This window comes from Tauraco erythrolophus, chromosome Z (assembly GCF_009769465.1).
Source record: "Tauraco erythrolophus isolate bTauEry1 chromosome Z, bTauEry1.pri, whole genome shotgun sequence".
NCBI lineage: Eukaryota > Metazoa > Chordata > Aves > Musophagiformes > Musophagidae > Tauraco > Tauraco erythrolophus.
In genome coordinates this window covers 60,403,732-60,427,370 of record NC_141496.1, presented here as the reverse complement: position 1 = coordinate 60,427,370, position 23,639 = coordinate 60,403,732, and the positions used below count along the sequence as shown (strand labels likewise).

The following is a 23,639-nucleotide window of genomic DNA, read 5'->3' as shown; positions in this document are numbered from 1 at the left end:
CCGCGGCTCTTCTCGCCCCGCCGGCAGGTGGCCAGGTCCCCGTCTGCTCGCCCCTCGCCGCAGCGACGTCTGCGTCGCTCTCTTATGCCTGCCGTGGCGCTTTCCGCCCATTCTGGTCCGCGCTTCGATTCCCCCTGCGGGACCTGCTTGACCGTCCAGCCTCTCCATCCAGCCTCTCTGCGATGGCAACCTCTGCGCCGGCCGCCGGGGAGCCGCTGCAACGGAGCCGGAGCTCCTCGGGCACCGCGGCGCGGAGGCCCACACGCAGATCGCGGCTGCAGGAGAGGGATGAGTTGCGGGAGCTGAACAACCGCCTCGCTTCCTACATCGGCGTCGTGCGCAGCGTTGAGACAGAGCGGAACGCCCTCCACCTGCAGATCGCCCAGCGGGAGGAGTTGCGCGCCCAGGAGATCAGCGGCCTGAAGGCGATCTATGAGGCCGAGGTGGCCGACGCCCGCAAGGTGCTAGACGAAACGGCGCGGGAGCGGGCCAAGCTGCAGATCGAGTTGAGCAAGATCCATACCGAGCATGAGCAGCTCCGGGACAGGTGAGCGGGGACACGGGCCGGCGTGGGTCACACACGTTGCGAGGGGAGGCACGAGTGGGCTGGGGCCCGGCGGCCGCCTCGGCTTTCAATGGATGAGCGAGAGGCAGTGCTGCCCCGCTCCGTCCCGGCGGGCCCCCCGCCCGAACCCCTGAGTGTCCCCCCGCCCGAACTCCGGGAAGAAGGGAGGTGGGTGCCCGCCCCGCCGGAGCCGCCCCTCAGCCCCAGCCGCGCTCCGCCCGCCAGCTCCGCCCATGGGGAAGGTGGCGGCGAGACCGAGCCAGCGGCGTGTGCCCGCCACGCTGAGGAGCAAGCCCTCCGGTGTCGCAGGCGCCCTCGAAACTTGGCCCGAGCTCACCCTCCCGTAGTTGAGATCGGAGGGCTCCGGCTTTTGAGTCGGGAGGGCTCTTCACCGCCGCCTCACACCGCCCCCCCCCCCCCCCCCCCCCCCGCCAAGTGACGTTGTCCGTCAGGCTTAACCTGCTTCAGAATGAAAAACGCCGAGTGATGTCACGTGTAGTGGCTGTTGTGGGTCTAGGCTTTCTAAACGTCCTTTCGAAAGATGTTAACGTCATGACATGAAAATGCACGAGTATCTAATAAAGTAGCACTTACTTAAATCAAAAATAACTATAATTTCCGTTCACTCTGCTGGATATTCAGGTGTTACAGAAGGTGGATTCGTGACCAGATATCCTCAAGATTGAAAGCTTTATGGCACAGTGCCAAGATCTCAGCTCTTGTAGTGAACTGACTTGTGCCACCAGATTTTGCTGCTTACATATTCGACTTGATTCAGTTGTTTGTTTATTTGCTTCCTTGTTTGCGTTTACCTTAGATTTGATTTCTGTGGCTGCTGTAGTTCTCCATTAGCAACCTGTTCAGGCTTTTTTCCCTGTTTAGGTGCACTTAACCATTATAACTTGGGCCTTGGGATCACAAAGTTTGTCAATGGATTGGGGAGGGGGTGTGGGGGGTGTGGAGAAGAGCAGAGTTGTCGATCTTGCTCTACCATTGCATAACCTGTTCATTTTGATTTGCAGATAAATGTGCTCTCAGGCCTGATTTTTTCATAATGAAAAAGATTTCATGTGTGAATCAGCATATCGATGTTTTCATGTGTATGCAGACAGCTCCAATATCGTTTTGGGCTCTTAACTTTTTATTTAAAAATCAGAAATGAACCATGAGCTTCTAATCAGTGTGTCTAGTTGTTCTTGTGATTACTGCTTGGTTCCCCACAAAGATCCTGCATCAAAGAGATTATTGACAATGACAGGGAAAGCAAGGTGTAGCCGCAGGTAGGCACTGAAGTGACTTGGAGGACATGCTCTTAAAGAGCAAAGGGGATTTTTTCTGCCTAATTTGAAGCACAATCCCTGATGGCCAAGGTCAAATCAGTGCAATTTTCCTTTGCACTGCCTTATTTTCCATGTCTTTGGAGCTTTGCCATTATGTAGGATTAGAAGCGTGCTGCAAAGCAGCTCACTGTGCTACAGCTTCTGCTTATGGAGGACTGGCTTATAGATAGGGAACATCAAGTTTCACTGGGAGCTTGGTCTATTAATTGGGAAGAGGCTATTTGCAGCCCGGACAGTGGATCTGCACAAGTTCCTGTGTGGATAAAAGGCAATGAAGATTATTTACTTGTTTCCACCCTATGGAAAGAGCCTTCTGATGGGAGAACTTACTTCTTCCTACTAAGTTTCTGGTGAAGATAGCACGCTTTCACAGTGGCTAGCTAAAGAGAAAACCAGAGGTGCCTTTAATACACATGCAGTTTCCCCTTTCTGTGTGTGCCTCTCAGACTTGTTTGACACCGTTTCCCGTATATTTAGGTTTCTATAGCCCAAGTGAAATATTAAGCTGTTTTTATGTCAGACGAGAAAGCAGAACTAAGGAGTTTATTTAAATTAGAGTAAATTAAGCCAAGATGAAATTGTTTTGTTTGGGTATCTTGAGCTCAAGATTCGGATTGCATCTTGGTTTATTAGTCAGCAATCTATTTTGGGGGTATTTCTAGACTTCGTTACCACTTTCTCTGATTTATTCCAGCTATTCAAGAAAGGAAACTAGTCTTAAATGTGTTCAAGCCAAACTTTGAGAAGCTGAAGCAGCCTTCATTTCGAAAGAAACTGCACTGACCATAGCCCATGATGAAAAGAGAAGACTGGAGAGTGAAAACGAGGATTTAAAAAATCAGATTGTACAGGTGAGAATAAGAAATGTTTAACCATCAAGCTTCTGTCAGCACCTCAAATTAGGTGGTTTTGTGTAATAGGTCCATAGTAAGAGCTGTCATTCTGGTAAAATGCAACTTTGTGGCCAAAAAATGGATGCAAACCTGTCATCTAGTCACAACTAGAACAAATTGGTTCCCTGCCAATGTTGGAAGCAGTATTGAGTAGGTGTATGTGTCCAGTACTATTCAGTTTATTAATAACATGAGTGGTGGAATAGAGTGCTTTTAAAACTGCAGACTGTGAAATTACAAGGGATAGTACTTATATTGAAGAAACCAAGCCAAGAGTCAAAACAAACTTGACAAATTGTAGAACTGTTTTGAGGGAGAGACTAACTTCACCAATACAAATATTGAATAACTGACAAGTAACAGTTTGCGATTCTCTCTGCCCTTATTTTGGTTCTGCCTGTGGTTCTTTGTTTTCTGGGCATCTGATAGAACAAAGAGGAAAAGTCTTGTGCTAGTTTTGTTAACCCTTTGAAACACATGACTTGTGATCTTAGTGGTGATCGTGTGATGATTAGTGATATAACTATTGGATTCGATTGTCAAGTTCAGCCATAACTTGTAGCTAGCTGTACTTCTAAGTAGCTGAGGTCATTGTGTTATGTGAGTTCTGCTACATAATCATTGTTGTGTTTCTTTTTCTTAAAGCTTGAAGCTTCTTTAGCTGCAACCAAGCAACAGCTTACAAGTGAAGTCTTAGTGAAGGTGGATCTGGAAAACCAATGTCAAAGTCTCGTTGAGGACTTAGAATTCCATAAAAATTTGCACAAGGAGGTAAGTGCTTTTGTCTCAAGAATTCACATTTTTAAAGAGAAGACAATATGGGAGGGCAGTGTAGAATACCAAAATAGTTTAGATTGGGAGGGACCTCAAGAGGTCATCTGGTCTGAACTCCCACTCAGAGCAGAGTTTACTTCTATTCTAGCTGGAAGATTTCCGACTTTTTTTTTTTAGGAAAAATGATATTAACTCAGAGCTCTTGTGATAAAATAGCTTAATGTATCAGGTTGTTTCATGATAAATTCTGCCCATGGTATTGCAATGTACACATCTTTTCATAGTAATGAGAAAGTAGGTTAATTTCTTGCATAATCCCTTTATGAGAAATAAAGTAGAGGGGGACACTCATACAGGTGCTATGGACTTGCGTTTTTTAATTTCAGAACTTCCTAACAGTATGCTTTTGAATCGTGTAAACGGAAGTTGATGAATGCTTGTCTTTTAGAGGTTTTTCTTGCTGCCCTCTCTTTAACTTGTAGTACTTGAGGCTTTCCAGGAGGAGCCTTAGAGCGGTAACAAATGTACTTAACCATGCTGTCTTTTGTTCTGTGAGCACGTTTCCTTGCTAGGTGTATTTTTAGCTTTGTTTGTGGTGTTGGAATCCATCTTTCCAGAGACCGTGAGTAAGCATACAAATAAATGGAGAAAATGCTGGTTAGTGAAAGTCACTGTTTAATTTCACAGTACTTTCATTTTGTGCAAGCGTAGAAGATACCTAAAGAAACAGGGGATGTGTTTCTAAAACTTCATCCTGTTGAGGTGTATTTGCTGAAAATGCAGACAACTCTCAGAAGGAAATGTGACTTCACATGCTGATGGTATCCTAGCTCTTATTTCAAAAACTGGCTATTGCAAAATAAGGTACTGTGCAGATCAGACTGGGGAAATGGCCCTGTGTTTCTACTGAAAGTTTCAATGTCAAACTAATCTAATGTTGATCCATAAGGCTAGCTAAAATCCGCATTGCTGTCTGCTCAATGCATAATCTTCTAAAACTAGTTTAGTCTCATATTTACTGAATGTTATTTTATTCTTCTGTTTTCCTTAGGAAATGAATGAAATAAGAAAAAAATATGAAACGCGGTTAGTTGTGCAACAGTCTGGATCTCGGAGTGATCTGTGTCGTGCCCTTCGTGAAATACGGGAGCAGCATCTTGGACAAATACAGCTGTACAAACAAGAGCTTCAGCAGACTTACAATGTCAAAGTGAGAACATCTTTTCATACAGATGTCCAATGTACTTTATTTTTGTTTTGTTTGATGGAAAGATACCCTAATTACTTGCATTTCAGAGGATTTTATTGCAGAGCTTGGTTTAAAATTACCATGCCTTTGAATGTGAATTTTCATTTTCAGGTCTTATTTTGGGAGCAGGTTTAATCCTCAGGAAGTACAACAATAAAAGAGTAGGAAGCACTGTGTGAAGGTAAACTATAGGGAAAAAGTGATTAGTACTGGGGTTACTATGAATTCAAGGGAACTGCCTGTATCAACTGTAACGAAGTCTTGATGATCATTAAGGTGTCTCATATTTTGTATAAAACTTATTTCATAGATTCATAGATTTCTAGGTTGGAAAAGACCTTAGAGATCATCGAGTCCAACCATCCCTAATCCCCATTAAACCATATCCTCAAGTAGCTCATCCACCCTATTCTTAAACACATCCAGGGATGGGGACTCAACCACCTCCCTGGGCAGCTTATTCCAGTGGCTGACAACCCTTTCAGAGAAGAAATACTTCCTAACATCCAACCTGAATCTCCCCTGACTAAGCTTATGCCCATTTCCTCTTGTTCTATCTCCCATCACTAATGTAAAGAGCCCTTCCCCTAACTCCCCACCATCTTTTCTCAAGTATTTATAGGCCGTAATCAGGTCTCCCCTCAGCCTCCTCTTCTCCAGGCTGAACAGCCCCAACTCCCTCAGCCGCTCCTCATAAGTTTTATTTTCCAGCCCCTTGACCAGTTTAGTTGCCCTTCTTTGGACTTGCTCCAGGAGCTCAATATCTCTCTTAAAGCGAGGGGCCCAAAACTGGACACAATATTCCAGGTGCGGCCTCACCAGTGCCGAGTACAGGGGCAGGATCACTTCCCTGCTCCTGCTGGTCACACTATTCTTGATACACGCCAGTATCCCATTGGCCTTTTTGGCCACCTGGGCACACTGCTGGCTCATATCAAGCCGGTAGTCAACCAACACCCCCAGGTCCTTTTCTGCCAGGCAGCTCTCCAGCCACTCCTCCCCGAGCCTATAGCGATGCTTGGGGTTTTTATACCCCAAGTGAAGGACTCTGCACTTGGCCTTATTAAAGCTCATGCCATTGGCCTCAGCCCAACGATCCAGTCTGTTCAAATCCCTCTGAAGGGCCTCCCTACCCTCGAGCAGATCAACACAGCCTCCCAGCTTGGTGTCGTCCGCAAATTTACTGAGGGTACATTCAATACCCTCATCCAGGTCATTGATAAAGATGTTAAACAGAACTGGACCCAGCACTGAGCCCTGGGGAACCCCACTGGTGACCGGCCTCCAGCCGGATTTAGCCCCATTTACCACCACTCTTTGGGCCCGGCCATCCAGCCAGTTTTTAACCCAAAGGAGGGTGTGCCTATCCAGGCCAGCGGTTACCAGTTTCTCCACCAGAACACTATGAGAAACTGTATCAAAGGCTTTACTGAGGTCCAGGAAAACTACATCCACAGCCCTTCCCTCGTCAACCAGGCGGGTCACCCTGTCATAGAAGGTGATCAGGTTTGATTGGCAAGAAATTGGGCAATTGAAATTCATAATTGGGCTTGCTGAGAAGACAGCATCCGGAGTCCCCTGACTCTGTACAAACCATGTGGAAGTTTTACTGCACCCAACGATTTCTGGTTTTCACTGTACTAAAGGGGAAGCATACTCAAGCTGAAATAAGTTACACTTCAGAATGTCCTTCCTCTACTATGATTGCACATTTCTGTCAGGAGGGATCCTGATGTCTCAAGTGATCTTGGTTTCTATGGCTGTACTTGTTGCAGTTAGTATTTTTAAAAGCAAGGTGGAATGTCACAGCAGAAAGGTTGATACAAACTGAATTCATTAGCATAGTTTTCAGTCTTCACAGACTTAAGAGTGTGTAGTTGTTCCATCTTCCGGGCTTCAGTCTGACTTGGAAAAACTTTTTTTAAAATAGCCCAAAATACTTTTTATATTTTTAGTCTAAAAATTCTTTCATAATTGAGGCTTTCTTTTTCCCTCTCTTCAGGTATACTGCTTTTGTGTTTTTGGACTCTTATATTTTATAAGGGTTTTTATACCATTTCATCTGCAACTACAAGTTCAGTAACAAGTCTGTGGTGCTGCACAAGTGGATGTGAAAGTGTTCAGTGGGAATGATGTTGCCAGTTTAAAAAAATAAAATTATTTGAGCTTGAAATTGTGACAGAATGAAGCAGTAGCCATTACTTATGGTACTGGTACTGTAATCTGAAGGCACATTACCAATTTGCTTATGTTTGCTGAAAATTAACATAAATCTGCTTGTTTTTAGAGAATTGGTAATTTCAGTTTAGCTTCTTCTATTTAAGCATACTCAAAACCAGTGCTACAGTAATTAAATATATAAAGCTAAATATTGGCCAGCATAGGGCCAATAGGGAAAACTTTAAAGCTTTTAATCCTAGAATAAATATTCAGAGAATCATGATTTCTGATAGAGTAATCCAGCATGGTAATTGAGCCACCATATTTAACCCCTTAAAAAGAGATGTTTCATTGTGTCAGAGCTGCAGACAGGGACTTTGTGGCTTAGTCTAAGTTGTTTTTATTGACTCTTTTCTTTAATAAAAGTTATTTTGAAACTGATGTCTTAACTTCATCTATTGCAGCTTGAGCATGCTAGACTGTCCTCTGAGATGAGTAATTCTGCAGCCAACTGGATAAGAGAACAGCTGCATGAAAGCTGCATACGAATTGACAATATGTCTTCACATCTCATCCATCTCCAAAAAGAGGTAGCAAGCTATTTGTGACTCTTCAGTCTTGCTGATTACACTTGTTTTTTTTTATTTTAAAGGACTTTCTTTCCCTTATTGTAGGTATGTTCTGTATCATGGCTTGAATTTGTCTTCTGTTCTGTAATTTTTAAAATTTCTGAATATCTCTTTTCAACAATGTTGATTTTTTTTTTTTGTAGTATCCTTCTATGGAGTGAGTATTTGAAAGGTGGTACTGTTAATTAGCTTTTGCAAAAACTTTTGTAGGTAGGACAATTTTGGACAGGAGCTCTGTATTAAAAGTTCTTGATGTTCTAAGCAATTTAGTTCTGTTTTGTAGTAATTGAACAGCCTAGCCTAGGATTCCACAAGGCAACATTAAAAACCAGAGCTAGAATATGCAGTCTGTTTGGTGTCTTTTCACCTTAGTTCCAGTTTGCATCTAGAACTCAAAAAAAATATAAAGTTCAGTGATCTTACCAGGATTAAGATTAAATGAGACTGAGAAAAAACATCAAATAACTAGTGGAGCATTTGTAGAGCAGTATCTTGAGCAGAAACTAATTATACTTAGATCACAGAGCATATAGATGACACCCTAGAAGATGACACATATAGAAGAAGTAAGACACAACTATGACAGGCCATAATTCAGTACTAGTTTATTTGATGGGAGTAATGTCATGTCCACTATGTGGAAAATCTACAGTGAAAATGAGAAATGTTAAGAGTTGGTTCCGAAGTGGGATTTTGTAACTTACTAATCAGCTGAAAATGCAACAAAACTTTTTTTTTAATAAAAAATATTAGTAATATTTGGCTTCGATCCTTTCTGTGATACATTCTGAATTATATTCCTCCTGTACAGTGTACTATTGTAAGACTTAAAAATTCTGTGCATTTCAAGCAAAGAATATAAATGCAAGGAATGTTATTTCATAATTTTCCAAATAGCTTGGCAGATACTAGTGTGAGTCTTCCCAGTTTTCCTGTTACATAGGTAAGTTAGTCTTTGGAAGAGATCAGGTGGTGTCATGAATGTGGATGAGGTTACACAAGAATTAGATTGAGAGTTTTGTCTTCTTAAATCTTATTTCTACCTTTAGATTAGGTAGAAATCATCTATCTTTTGGTGTTTCAATCAAGAGGTGTTTCTGAGGCTTTTTTTTTTTCCTTCTTACTACTGTGTTCTGTTGCTTACTTGAGAGTGACAGCTAGGTTCAGAGAACTTGCTTCTGAATTTGCAGAGGTGTTGGTTGTTAACTTCAGGGGCCACCAAAAACCCCGTTCTGCTGCTGTGGCCTCTGTTTTTTGCAGTGCTAGTTATTTCAACCAATAGAGGTTTGTTTTCCATTTGCCAGCATTAAGTTTAACTTCGTTCTCTTGGAAGAAGACAAGTCTTACCACTGCTGCTGGTCTGAGTTAACCAGTACTGAGCTCTGCAGTAGTTTCCACTGGGATCTTCTGTGTGACAGAACTCTTTGTATTAAATTCCTTGTCTGACTTTTAACATTGACAACCAGTTACACTGGTCCTCTGTGTCAGCCTTTAGACTGCCTGGATGATGATGACTTCTTAAGTGAAGTGTCTGCATAGCGAACTTGGTGACTTAGCCAAACAAGGTGATTGTGAGGCATTGGTTCCTGTGTCTGTCCTTTAATTAAAAAAAAAATCTCAGGAGACTATCAAACAGAAGAAAGCATGCTCAGGGAAAGTAAACTTTAAAGCTGTCACCATTTGGCTTTTTGCTAAGCATTCCGTTCTGTATGTACAATATTAAGTTCTGCTGGCTTGATGTGGTTTTTTAAGTATGTGACAAATTAGCTTTCTTGACGGAACACTTAGCACTGTACTTTCAGCACGCCTTGAAGGCTTTGATAACAGGCAGACAGGCTTTCACTGACAACAACGCTTAGTTGTTTAGAGGAACTTCTTCCCAGAATGCAGAATTGACAGCAGTAAACTGAAGCAGGAAGTAGACATCTGGAAACTAAAGAGCAGTTACTTACACAGGATTTGAAGTACACTGAGCTGCACCTTGATTCTGTGTCCTGTCCAGCACATCTTAAAACAGTTTGACTCTTAAGCTCAGTTTTTCCCAACTGAGTAAATTCAAGTGTGGTAACTATCTTCAGATCTCAGAAGAATGGAGCAGGTAGTTGCCTTTCAAAGTATATTGTAAATTTCATTAGAATTTAAGGTGTTATGTTTGTAGTAGATGAGGTGGAGAATAGGAATTTGAATATGGGTGAGTTTGAAGTCAGAAAGCAGGGAGGATGCTTAACCTTGTGTTTGGAATTCCATGTTGCCTGGATAGCAGAGTGCATGGAGGTATGGGTGAACTTTCCTTTGCACCACTGATGTTTTCAATGCTTTCTAGGCTAGAGCATGGCGAGATAAAGCGCAAACAGCTGAGAACACCTTGGCCGTGGAACGGGAGAACCATCACAGACTGCTGTCTGAGAAAGATAAGGAAATATCAGACATGAGAATTCAGATGCAGAAGCAGATCTGTGACTACCAGCAACTTTTGGATGTTAAAGTGACGCTTGATCTAGAGATTGAAGCATACCGAAAGTTGCTGGAGAGTGAAGAAGAGAGGTATGCAAGAATGTAGCAAGAAATGCTGGTGTTTGTGTGCTTCCCTTACTTGTCTGTTTTCTGTCAAGAGGCAGTTCTTACTGGGAGTCTGTTCATTAGGTGCTTTACTACAGTTTCCAAGGCACTGTTTGTTTTTGCCCCTTCCTGTCTGACACTTATTTCTAGGTCTCCATGAGACCAAGCTGCTTGAGTATCAGACCAATAGCTCTCAAGGGAACAAATACCATTCTTCCATTAAGATTCAGCACTGAGGATGTGATGAATTGTCATTTGTAGGTCTCATTGGTGCCATGGTTTAGATTCTTTTTCAGAGTTCATTAAAGCGTTATTTAATTGTTGGCCGAATTTCCTTAAATATGGATTAATTTTAATAAAGCAATAGCTGTTATGATTGCCCAGCTTTTTAGCTTCATTTTCCACATCTGACCCTGGCATTTACCAATACTGAAAGTTTTTACCTGATAAGTCACAGCTGTCATTTAAAGTAATTTGATAATTCAGTTTTCTGAATGACATCCTACTGGTTCAGGCTGATGTCTCGCAAGTGTGGGGATGAAACAGCAAAACCTCTTGTGCCATTCGGTTTTTGCATAAATTTCCTACAATGGCTTAAGTCCCCCTAAGAGGCTTTTTCTTTACTTGTTCCATCTACCCAGCAATGCAGTCTCTAACAAATGCATAGAGATACCTTTATGATCTTAAAGTAGTAGTCCATCAGTATTCTGTGTTCCAAAAGCATTAATCAGCTGTTTGGCAACATTTTATTCAGTTCTTCAAAAGGAACCTAAGGCAAGTTACATGAAAAAATGAAGCTTTGTTTACTATATTCCTTCAACTTTTTGCTATATAATTTTATGGAAAGAAGAGGAGAGAGGAAGAAAGTTTATAAAACAGGAGGAAAAACTAAAATCAAAGCGTGATACATGCATATTTCTTCCTTCCTTCAATATAGGTTGAGTCTTTCTCCAGGCCCATCTTCCGAAGTGAGAGTTTCACGGGCTTCCTCAAGCTGTGATGTGCGTACAGTCAGAAGGAAGAGGAGGAGGACCGATGTGGAGGAAGCTGAACCCAGCAGTAGTGTTACCATTTCCCACTCAGCTTCTGCCACTGGAAGTGTCTCTATTGAGGAGATAGACATTGATGGAAAGTTCATCCTCTTGAAGAACACCTCTGAACAGGTTTGAAAATGCACACGTGTCATGACTTTACAATGGACTGATTAGAGGTAGAAGGCATCCTCAGCACCCTTTCAGCCCTCAGGCTTCATGTTGACCCTGGAGCTAAAGCATGCTGTGTAAGATGGCACTAAAACTAGGGTGTCACTTTCATACAATATTCTGGATTGATTATGACCTCTTCCTAATGATTTTTTTTATGCTTTTCATAGCAATTGTTTTATTGGCTAGGTTGCCCACCCACTGAAGCGTTACATCGCTCTTCAGGGTTCTGCCTTGCAAGTGATCTGCCTGTAAAGCTTTACAGGTAACATTGTCACTGATAGGAAATAGTGCAAGCCAACAATAGGCTGCTTTAGAAGCCTTTTAAGAACTTTGTCTGCACACATGCTGATGCAGAATAAATGTCTAAATGTAGTTAATTGCCAGTGTCTCTTGTAATTTCATATAGTTTCTCTAAATCAGTTTTCCTTCTTCCTTGGTGGCATCCACAGTTTTTAGGAGCCCTCAGTTCCCATACCAAAGCCACCTTAATGATGGCTAGTCAGGTTATTTCATTATGTGAATAGGTTGAATTCGTACTGGGAAGAACATACATATCTATTTATCAAAGGGTACTTCATTTGAGTAATAAGGAAAAGTTTTGATTACGTGATTACGTTGCCCTCAGAATGATACTGTTATATTCAGTATATTTCCTCCCTGCCCCCTCTTCCCACCCCTGAACATTACTTGTAATTTCTGCTTAAGAAAAAGCCCTGTGCTATATGCAGTTCTGTGAGTCATCGCAGGAGGACTGGGACTATAATTTCTTGAATCCTTTGTCTGGGAGAAGAGAGAATTTAGTACTGCCTCATGAGGACGCCAGAATTACAAGACCTAATTTCTTGTAGCCTTGATTTCAGTGAAGGTCTAAGTAATTCTTCCTTTCTCCTCTGCTGTCTGTGCCTCAGCTGTGTGTAGATGTTACCTGTGTTCTTTGTTTTCAGTGGCACATAGGCTTTGTCTAATGTCATCAGATCTTTTACCTTCACTAAAAAGCAGCTCATCTTGATGTTTTAGATGAGATTGGGCTGGTTCCAAGTGTCTCAGTCCCCGCTAATCAATGAAGAAATGGACAGACTTTTCCAGATGGAGAATACATATATATGTCTTATTTACCTGCCTGGGGTGTTGCCTGAGAGTGCTGACTTCATTTACTGAATGGAACAAACCTTGACAACTGTCTTGGTCTAGACAGCTAAGTGTTTAGAAGACTAAATTCAGACAAATCAAAGACTACTTCTAGGGAGTCAGGACCTGCTGGCTTTTTCATTTTGAGTTTCTCAAGCTTATGGGATTTTTTCCATCCCCAGCTTTGTGTACCAATGTGGGTTTTCCTGCCTTTAATTTAAGTACACATTCATTGTCTCATGGAAGGACCGTCAGTTTTGTTACCAGTAGCCATGGATAGTTCATGGTTTATAGAACTTTTCCAGGGTTCTAGATTTGAGCAACTGTCAGTAGTGCAGTGTCATAAGCTGTACTTGGGGGATTTTCACAAATGTTTGACAAGTTTTATATATATATACAAAAATATATATATATTGTATGTATATATATAATATACAAAAATGTAAAACACGATAGAAAATATATAAAATCCTCTAAGTATGGTATGTTTTGTTGCAATGACCAGCTGAATGTCAGCATCCATTAAGATATTAGTATTTGGAAACTCTTGGTGGGAGAATTCAAAAAATACCTACTCTTGTTTTGAAATAGTCTTTCTGTAATGATCACTTCTGTATGTTTTTTTCTATTAGATTTGGTAGTGCTTTTCAACTAGTTGATAGGCAAAAAATAATTGCAAAAATAATGTAGGTCTTGCAAAGGAGTATGTAGTGGGAGGTGTGCATATGTAGAAACACATTTTAAGAAGACTGATAGAAATATTTTAAGAAGCCTGTTTGTCATTCTGTGCTTCAAAAAAAGTATTATATATTTGTAAGGGGACTTAAATATTTATTTATGTATTTTTCTGGACCAAGCTATAACAAAACTTACAAATGATGAACATCAGTTAATCTGAACTGAAAAGCAGAATGTTTTAAGTTTTAACTTGAAATAAGATGTAAGACAAATTTAGCTAAAATGAATCTAATTGCATGCTGAAGATAAATGATAAAAATGTTTTTACTGAAAATTTTGTGGCTTGCAGCCCTATATGTAAAATGCCCTACATGTATAACAGAAAATGACTGCTGATGGAAACTTTTTCTCCTTTTTATTAGGATCAACCTATGGGAGGCTGGGAGATGATCCGAACAATAGGAGACACTTCCGCTAGTTACAAATATTCCTCCAGATACGTACTAAAGGCAGGCCAAACTGTTACAGTAAGTTGTCAAGCTTCAGCTGTTCAGCTGAAATGGACTTTAGACCAACTCGTGTCTGTCAGTAAGATGCAAGGTTTTTAGTTTTGTTCTTTCTGTGTACACGTTCAGAAAATAATCACCTATATTTGTATTGGGCACTAGTCATATCAGTTGCTGGGAAGAAGTTGGACAGAGCCACATTTTTCAGAAACCTACTTTCTATATGGAGCAATAATGTTGACCATAAACAGGTACATTTACATATTCAGAAGTCTGTGCATTAAAAAATGTAGGGGTGTTTTATTGTAAGAAACTTTAGAAGTAGGTAGGCAGAGACTGGTATTTTCTTAACTGGAGGAGATTCACCAGTGTCATTTAAATGAAATACATAAACATGGAAATGTGTAAGACTAGCAAATAATGCTCACATGTGATTTCTTTTAACAGATCTGGGCTGCAAATGCTGGAGTAACTGCTAGGCCTCCCACTGATCTCATCTGGAAAAATGAGCTTTCTTGGGCCACTGGTGAAAATGTGAAAGTTGTACTGAAAAATTCTCAGGGAGAGGTAAAGTGCCTCAGTGTGTTTAAACTTGTCTTTCTGTGGTGCCATCCCCTATAAAGGTACAGGTAGAACTATTGTTGGGACTTTACACATGAATGCACAGGAGTGTTTAATAAAGCTTTCTCCTTTTGCTTTTCAGTCAAGCATAGTATAACTGTCTGTCTTAACTGCAATTTAGGAGTGCAATCTATTGAAGCGTGTAATTTTTTTTCCCTCTATTGAGTGTAGGTAGTATAAAAATGTGTCATGGGTTAGGCTGCTCCGGCAACTAAACCCTACACAGTCGCTCACTCACCCTCCCCCAGCCCTAGGGATGAGGGAGAGAATTAAAGGAGAAACGGGAAACCCGTGGGTTGAGATAAGAACAATTTAATACAGAAAAGTACTACACAGTGTAGGTGCTCACCACCCCTTCTTATCCGAAGCCCGTCTCGTCCGGAAGCTGCAATCCCAGACAAACGCGAGGCCCCGAAACAGAGAGGGGGAGAGAGAGTACTCCGAAAGTGGGAGTACTGGGGGGGAGGAGGGTTGGGGTGGGGAAGGCAATAGAGCAAAGGCGCAGAAGTGCAAAGGAGCAAAAGTGTCAAAAGAGCAAAAGCTCAAAAAGTCCTTCTTTCTGGCTGTCCCTCACTTTTATACTGGGCATGACGCTGCATGATATGGCATACTAATTGGCCAGTTTGGCCCTCAATCTTAAGTTCCACCACAAATCACAAGGGGAATCGTGTCCCCCTTGTCCCAGATATGCTCCCCTCTTATCCCACTGTGCTTCTGGACTCCAGCCAGAACACGGCACACTGAGAAGTCCTTGGAGTTTCACTTCCAACCATGAACATCAGCTTGCTATCAGCATTCTTCTCAGAGCGAGCCTCTGAGTAAAACCAAAACACTGAGCTCTCTTAGCTGCTAAAAAGAAAGAGCTAACTCTGTCCCAGCTAAAACCAGGACAGTATCCACCCCTTATTCCATACCATGCATGTCATGTTCAAAGCTTCTATATATACTATTCCCTTAGCTGTGGGTCATCCCTCCAAAATGTGTTTTCGTCTGTTATAGCAGTCTGTCAGGGCAGGGAAGATGATGTGGAATTTGCTCAGTCGGTAGAACGGATGACATGTAGTCTTTGTTGCGTGTGGCGTCTGGAGCTCGTAGTTGGTGTATCCGGCTGCTGTCTGCAGGTTGAAGATGTTGATCTCGAAGAAGTTGCTGGGTGTCTGGAATCAGTTCTGGTTCTGTCAAAGTTCATTCTTCATTAACCTGGATGATTCTTAATATAATGGCATTAGTATAATGTGACAACCATCACAATGATGGTACGCAGGGACAGGGTTATTTAGTGTCTATTTTTACCCAACATCAAATCCCCTTGAGGTACACATGGGACTTCCCCGTCCTTCTGCATCACCCACCAAGTGCACCCAGGTCCTTGAGCAAAAGCAATCCCATGAATGGGTTTACCTTTACCCGAGGCAGGAATAACCCAGACTGTCTTCCCCAGTATATTCCTCATGTGCACTACAGGGACTTTATCCCCCTCTACAGTACGTAGAAGTTCTGCTTGGGCAGGACCAGCTTGACTGGCAGATCCTCTAGTGTTGACTAACCAAGTGGCTTTTGCTAAATGTGTATCCCAATGTTTGAAGGTTCCACCACCCATTGCTTTCAGTGTGGTTTTTAGCAGTCCGTTATATCGTTCAATCTTCCCAGAAGCTGGTGCATGATAGGGGATGTGATATACCCATTCGATGCCATGCTCTTTGGCCCAAGTGTCTGTAAGATTGTTAAGGAAATGAGTCCTGTTGTCTGACTCAATTCTCTCTGGGGTGCCATGCCGCCACAAGACTTGCTTTTCAAGGCCCAAGATAGTGTTTCGGGCAGTGGCATGGGGCACAGCATAGGCTTCCAGCCATCCAGTGGCTGCTTCCACCATTGTGAGCACGTAACGCTTGCCACTACGAGTTTGTGGAAGTGTGATACAATCAATTTGCCAAGCCTCTCCATATTCATATTTCAACCAACGTCCTCCGTACCAAAGAGATTTTAACCACTTGGCTTGCTTGATTGCAGCACATGTTTCACATTCATGGATAACCTGTGCAATAGTGTCCATAGTTCAGCCCACCCCTCGATCATGAGCCCATCTGTATGTTGCATCCCTTCCTTGATAGTCTGAGGCATCATGGGCCCAACAAGCTAGAAATTTTTCACCTTTATATTGCCAGTCCAGATCCACCTGAGCCACTTTAATCTTAGCAGCCTGATCCACCTGTTGATTGTTTTGATGTTCTTCAGTGGCCCGACTCTTGGGTACATGGGCATCTACATGATGTACTTCTACAGCCAGCTTCTCCACTCGAGCAGCAATGTCTTTCCACAATGGGGCAGCCCAGATGGGTTTACCTCTGCATTGCCAGTTGCTCTGCTTCCATTGCCGTAGCCATCCCCACAGGGCATTTGCTACCATCCATGAGTCGGTATAGAGATAGAGCATTGGCCACTTTTCTCGTTCAGCAATGTCTAAAGCCAGAGTTGGATGGCTTTCACCTCTGCAAACTGACTTGATTCACGTTCTCCTTCAGTAGCTTCTGCGACCCGTCGAGTAGGACTCCATACAGCAGCTTTCCATTTTCAATGTTTTCATACAAGATGACAGGATCCGTCATTAAACAGAGCGTATTTCTTCTCATTGTCTGATAGTTCATTATATGGTGGAGCCTCCTCAGCACATGTCACCTCCTCCTCCTCTGGTGACATTCCAAAGTCTTTACCTTCAGTCCAGTTAGTGATCACTTCCAAAATTCCTGGGCGATTGGGGATTCCTATCTAGCTCTTTGTGTGATCAGTGCAATCCACTTACTCCATGTAGCATCAGTTGCGTGGTGTGTAGACGGGACGCTCCCTTTGAACATCCAGCCGAGCACTGGCAATTGGGGTGCCAGGAGCAACTGTGCTTCCATACCAATCACTTCAGAAGCAGCTTGGACTCCTTCATATGCTGCCAGTATCTCATTTTCAGTTGGAGTGTAGCGGGCTTCGGATCCTTTGTATCCTCAACTCCAAAACCCAAGAGGTCGACCTCGTGTCTCCTCTGGTGCTTTTTGCCAGAGACTCCAGGCAAGACCATTCTCCCCGGCTGCAGTGTAGAGCACGTTTTTGACATCTTGTCCTGTCCGGACTGGTCCCAGGGCTACTGCATGGACTGTTTCTTGTTTAATTTGTTCAAAGGCTTGTTTTTGCTCTGGGCCCCATTCAGAATTGTTCTTCTTTTGGGTTACTTGATAGACGGGTTTTACAATCTGGCTGTAATCTGGAATATGCATTCGCCAGAAACCCACAATGTCTAAGAAAGCTTGTAGCTTGTGCTTCCTTTTTGTTGGTTGGTGGGGACATAGCTCTTATTTTGTTAATCACGTCCATCGGAATTTGACAACGTCCATCTTGCCATTTTATTCCCAAAAACTGAATCTCCTGTGCAGGTCCCTTGACCTTACTCTGTTTTATGGCGAAACCAGCTTTCAGAAGGATTTGGATTATTTTTTCACCTTTCTCAAAAACTACTTCTGCTGTGTTGCTCCATACAATGATGTCATCAATGTATTGCAAATGTTCTGGGGCTTCACCCTGTTCCAGTGTGGTCTGGATCAGTCCATGACAAATAGTAGGGCGGTGTTTCCACCCCTGGGGCAGTCGATTCCAGGTATACTGGACGCCTCTCCAAGTGAAAGCAAACTGTGGCCTGCATTCTGCTGCCAAAGGAATTGAGAAGAATGCATTGGTGATATCAATTGTAGCGTACCACTTGGCTGCCTTTGACTCCAGTTCATACTGAAGTTCCAGCATATCTGGCATGGCAGCACTCAATGGTGGTGTAACTTCATTCAAGCCATGATAATCTGCTGTCAGTATCCACTCGCCACTGGACTTAGGCACAGGCCATATGGGGCTGTTAAAAGGTGAGCGGGAAGTCTGCTTTTTCTCTTAATCCTCGGACCTCCTTTTCCACAGCCGCAACACAGGCTCGTATAGAAGTATTATCATCATATCGTTGGAGGTAGGTGACCAGATTACCTACGGTTGGTGGTGTATCATCGTCTCCAAAGTCCATTATTGCCAATGAGGTGGAATATGCTGATGGCACACTCTGTAGAATCTTTTGCTACATTGGTCGTGTGCACTGGGCGTCATCTGGATCCTCACATCTTGGTCCGCTTCTCGAGTCAAAAGAAATCAACTCTCGCACAGCCAGTTCTCTCAGATACTGAATAGCTCTCTCTATGTTGGTCCACTTGCTTACATTACATGATACCTCGTCCTTGTAGGGATACCTTTCCTTTATAGCTGCCAGGAGCCGTCTCCAGAGGCTGTGAACTTGTGTCTGTCTTCCAATCGCTTTATCAATGCCTCCACCCATAGCAAGGGCTCCTAGCTGCCTGGCTTCTTTACCATCTAACTCCAGACTATTGCCTCCCATGTCCCAGCATCTGAGCAACCAAGTGACAATGGGCTCACCTCTAAGACGGCCATAATCTTTTCGAATATCTTGCAGCTCATTCATTTTTAGAGATCGTGTGGTTATTGTCTCATCTATGATGTCACTTCTCCTCCATTGAGATTTTTCTCTGGGGTGAAACGGAACGTTCCCACTTCATCTCTTGTTGTCGTGATGGCCCTGGTTGCTCTTCATCATCATTGTCTCCTCTACGTTCTGACTTTTGTACACATTTCCTCAGTTGCTCTTCCTCCAGTTGTTGTGATGGCTCTGGTTGCTCTTCATGATCATCTCCTCTATGTTCCAACTTTTGTACACATCTTCTTTTCCTTATGGGGGCAACTGATACCGTTGTAGTCTGAGTAGCTATAGTGCTTGTCATAGGAGTTGAGATGGCAAGCACAATAACAGGAGAAGTAAACTGGTATACACCCCAAATGGTCAATTGACTTTGAATATATATATAATTAAACATATATTTAGGAGACCTTGCAGCAAAATCAAACCCGTTAAATTATTCCAATGATGTTCAGCATTATCAAAATCGACATAAGCTTTTGTAAATGAGAAGTCACCGGTGTAATTGGCAATGACATCTGCCAGGTGATGCTCAAAATTAATAAACGAGCTCCACATCACCATCCCCCTCTGCACCACCGAATACAGAGACTGAGCTGGTCCCAGCACTGATGATCTTATCAGTGTTACACTGTACAGTACGGCAAACCCCTTAATTAATGATAACATACTTTTCATACTGGTCCAACACCCCGAGCCAGAAAACCGCATAAACATTCCACCTAATATCATATAAGGCAGATAAGGCAATAAAACATACATGTCTGGTAACATGTATGAAAGCATAACAAACAGCATTCCAGCCAGCAACATCCAGGAAAAACACAATGGCAAATCACAGCAATTTACTTTCCTTATCTCAATCCCTTTGAGCCCCATGTTGGGCCCCAATTTAAGACTGTTGTGGGTTCGGCCGCTCCGGCAACCAAACCCTACACAGTCGCTCACTCACCTTCCCCTAGCCGCAGGGATGAGGGAGAGAATTAAAGGAGAAATGGGAAACCCGTGGGTTGAGATAAGAACAATTTAATACAGATGATTTAATACACAGTGTAGATGCTCACCACCCCCTCTTATGCGAAGCCCGTCTCGTCCCGAAGCTGCAATCCCGGACGAACGCAAGGCCCCGAAATAGAGAGGGGGAGAGACAGTTAGTACTCTGAAAGTGGGAATACTGGGAGAGAGAGGTGGGGGGGAAAGGCAATAGAGCAAAAGCTCAAAAAGTCCTTTCCGGCTGTCCCTCACTTTTATACTGGGCATGACGCTGCATGATATGGAATACTAATTGGCCAGTTTGGCCCTCAATCTTAAGTTCCACCACAAATCACAAGGGGAATCGTGTCCCCCTTGTCCCAGCTATGCTCCCCCCTTATCCCACTGTGCCTCTGCACTCTGGCCAGAACACGGCACACTGAGAAGTCCTTGGAGTTTCACTTCCAACCACGAACATCAGCTTGCTATCAACATTCTTCTCAGAGCGAGCCTCTGAGTAAAACCAAAACACGGAGCTCTTCTAGCTGCTAAAAAGAAGAGCTAACTCTGTCCCAGCTAAAACCAGGACAAAATTACTTGTTCAGACACTTCCCTCATGCCAGGAATTGGGCAAGGCCTTAGAATATGCTTTGAAAAGAAAAGGTTTTAGTAAACTCTTCAGTGATCAGTCTTTGGAAATTAGTTTCCCTTAAAATGGTTTTTATGGGAGGTGGGGAGTGTTAACGGTGAAACTCATTTTAAGCAATGAGGCATTAATTCTGGTATGGTAGGAGTTGAAACTTCAGTTAGGACAGTCGCTATGACATCTTGCAATTGAAAGAAAATTTTTAAAATATATAAAAAAAAGCAAGTTTTGGAAGAATTTGATGAATGTCTTGTTAAAAAGACTTTTTAATCATTAAGAGATTTAAAACTAAGGTGTTATGAATGCTGGTTTTGCGCAGCAGTACATGAAAAGTATATAGACAAAATCAGTACAAGTAGCATTCCCAATAGCTGGAACTCCTGTTTCTCAAAATCTAAGTAGATTAGCACCAGATCTTTAGAGGAGTCAAGTCTTAAAAACTCTGTTGCAGGAGGTAGCTCAGAGAACCACCATCTTTAAAACAACTACACATGAAGAGGAAGAGAAGGAATCTGAGGAAGAAGCTGAAGCTTTGCAGGAACAAGTCCCTTCTCACCAGCGGGTATCTTAAGTTAATGTTATTTAGGTTGAAAAAAACAATATATAAGTAATGAATTTTTGGAAAAAAAATGTTTGGCTGTGAGTATTCCTTTATTTTTGTTTTGCTTCATCAGTAATATAATGAAAGCATGAAGCTACGATACTAAAACCAGTATAAAAATATTACTTAATGTATTTCATTGATGGAGAGAGGTAGATTTTTCTTAATGTAAGGTTTTAAAGCTTAAAGATTTGGGTTGTTTTTTTTTTCCTTAAACTCTCTTCCTGATAAGATTTCCCCCAGGCCAATTGGTTTTGGTAAAGTTTGGCTTAAACATGTACACCTGAATTTACCTAAAGTTTTGAGAATTTAAATCTCTTATTTTCTCTGGTAATTTCTTCAAATCTCTTATTTCCTCTATCAGAGAAAATATCTCTAGCATGCTGAAGAAATGCAACTCTGAAGGCAGTAAAAAGGTGTGAACTTGCATTGAACAATGCAAAATATTTTGAAGTAGAAGGAAAAATACTGATATATTACATACTTCATTGTTCACATTCTTAGTTTTATATATTACCTTACTGTTTTGACCAGTTTTTCTAAAAAAAAAAAAAAAAAAAAAATATGGGGAAATGTAACATAACAAACAAGCTCCTATAATGTAATGTTTAAGTTTGCTAGTTGGCATAAAACTTCAGTTAATATATATCTTAAAGTCAGTTAGAAAAGATAAGATAGAACACCAATTAAAAGTGTGTATGTTAAATAGAAAAAAAATAAGACTTTGCTGTGTTGGAAATCGTATTTTTCGGCAACCATGGGTTTTTGGCCTATAACTGAACCATAAAATATAGTCAGGTTTTTATTGCAGTTATGCAAAAGTACTGAAGTGCATCCAGCTGCTCTTGTTGTTACTGGGATTGTGAGTTCAGTAAAGTGAGTGTCTTAGTAGCTTTACTTCCAAAAATATTATAGAGAGATTAGATTTCTTTAGATAAAAACTCTCAAGATACTGTATGCTTCCTGTGGTACACACCACCTGTCTGAACTTAATGATGCTTTTTGATTTAAGTTTCAAATACAGTAATGACTTAGGTTGTGTTTTCCTGGTAGCTGTCCTCCATTACCTCTTGTAGGAAAGGATATCTAGCATTGTTTTACTTACAGGGAATAACAGGTTGTACAGCTTTGCATGCTAACTATTGCTTAGATCATGTCAGGCTAGTAATTTCATACATTAAAATGTACAGTATATATTATTTTGAATTGCTACATCTTTTACTGCTGCATTTTTTTTCAAAGATGACTCTTCCTATTTGTAACAGGAAGCCCCAAGGACCTCTGGCAGCAGATGTGTGACCATGTAAACTTCGAGTCAACCAAGGTTCCTCAAATAGCGATAATCCTTGCTTACAGAATAGAGCCTTCTCAGAAGCACAACGTTTTATTTCTGAATAAATTTTTAAGCTGTGAGTCTGATGGCCTTCAATTTGCTTTCACTGAAAAGGAAATTTTATAAAGTATCTAACTTTCTCACAGAATGTGAATTGTTGTCTCTGAACGATGTGCTGTCTGAAAAATTATCTCTGTCCTTTAGATCTATATGCCAGTCTCTTACTGAAACCTCGCTGGAATAGAAGCATTCCACTGTATTTTGGGGATTGATTTTTGTTCAGATTACACCACTCTAGTCTAGTCAGTTTCTCCTGACCTCTTTACATCTAGGTGCTGTTGGGGAAGGCATTTTTGATACTGTGAACTCTTTTATACTGGAGACTTTTTTTTCCTACAGAGCAATCAAGGCAATAAAACTTATTTTCATAGAAAAGAACAGCTTTTGAAAAAAAAAACCACACAAAACCAAAACAAACCACCAAACCCCTCGCACCCCCCAGGTGCTGATTTAATATGGATTGTCTTGCTTGTTTACAATTTGTAGGAACAAAACCAAGTCTTTTCAGGGGTCTAGTGTACATTTGTATTAAAACCAAAAGTTTTTTCTGTCCTTTCTGCATTAACTTAACATATGAAAAAATTTTGAATAAAGTATAAGATGTGACCGAATGAAGCTTTTGGAATTTGTTTCTTCCTAGAACTGAGCTAAAAGTTGAATGAGTGTTGAATACTTGGAACTGATAGGCTATGAAGCTGGTGAAATGTCCATGTAAATGGAATGGTGGCAATTGACTTGTAAAGATTTCTTCTAAATAATGACGCACATAACTGTGTTTGGAAAATTAATTCTTTAGAGCATTATTCAAACTCTGCATAACTGTTTCTGCATCATCTTTGCTCATCTGTTAATTCTTACTGGACTGGATTTTACTACATCATACAAGTATCAGGCTGAGCAGTTTCAGCATGTCACAAAACCATAACTATTTACAGTATTTCTAAATTTCTATTTATCTTCATCTTAGTCTGGAACTATTTTTAAATGCATGGCCAGAATTTTGGAAGCTGATACGAGCTTTTTTCTAGCATTAGTCTCATGACAAATTTAAGACTTTTTAACATGTCTTTTTGTCTTAGCTTAAGTTCCCTTTTCTGGTGAACTGCACAGTGGCATTTCAAACTTGTGCCAGCACAAGGGGGCTGGGGGCAGGGGATGGCCAGGGGTTATGCAGATGGATGAGGACTGGGGGGACTGTCTTTTGGCAGTA

The 23,639-nt window shown here is 41.7% G+C and overlaps 1 protein-coding gene across 2 annotated transcripts; it reads left to right on the top strand.

Annotated features, from left to right (window-relative positions):
• Positions 1-346: 346 nt before the first annotated feature.
• Positions 347-22,970, top strand: LMNB1 (lamin B1). Of its 2 annotated transcripts, XM_086628801.1 has the most exons (10): positions 347-547; positions 2,600-2,756; positions 4,624-4,782; positions 7,446-7,571; positions 9,934-10,154; positions 11,107-11,332; positions 13,603-13,707; positions 14,134-14,253; positions 20,887-20,997; positions 22,302-22,970. In XM_086628801.1, the coding sequence occupies exons 3-10, from the start codon at positions 4,627-4,629 to the stop codon at positions 22,341-22,343; spliced, it is 1,107 nt and encodes a 368-aa protein (XP_086484927.1). In that variant the 5' UTR covers positions 347-547; positions 2,600-2,756; positions 4,624-4,626; the 3' UTR covers positions 22,344-22,970. The 2 variants fall into 2 exon arrangements, with proteins under 2 accessions (XP_086484927.1, XP_086484928.1); XM_086628802.1 differs by lacking the exons at positions 347-547; positions 2,600-2,756; positions 4,624-4,782 and adding an exon at positions 4,954-5,002.
• The last annotated feature ends 669 nt before the right edge of the window (positions 22,971-23,639 follow it).

Bases quoted from the DNA above. Each gene is read 5' to 3' on its own strand.
- LMNB1 (XM_086628801.1), top strand. From the start codon at position 4,627: ATGAATGAAATAAGAAAAAAATATGAAACGCGGTTAGTTGTGCAACAG. The intron at 13,708-14,133 runs GTAAGTTGTCAA...TTCTTTTAACAG, and splicing joins AGGCAGGCCAAACTGTTACA to ATCTGGGCTGCAAATGCTGG. The intron at 20,998-22,301 runs GTATCTTAAGTT...TATTTGTAACAG, and splicing joins AAGTCCCTTCTCACCAGCGG to GAAGCCCCAAGGACCTCTGG.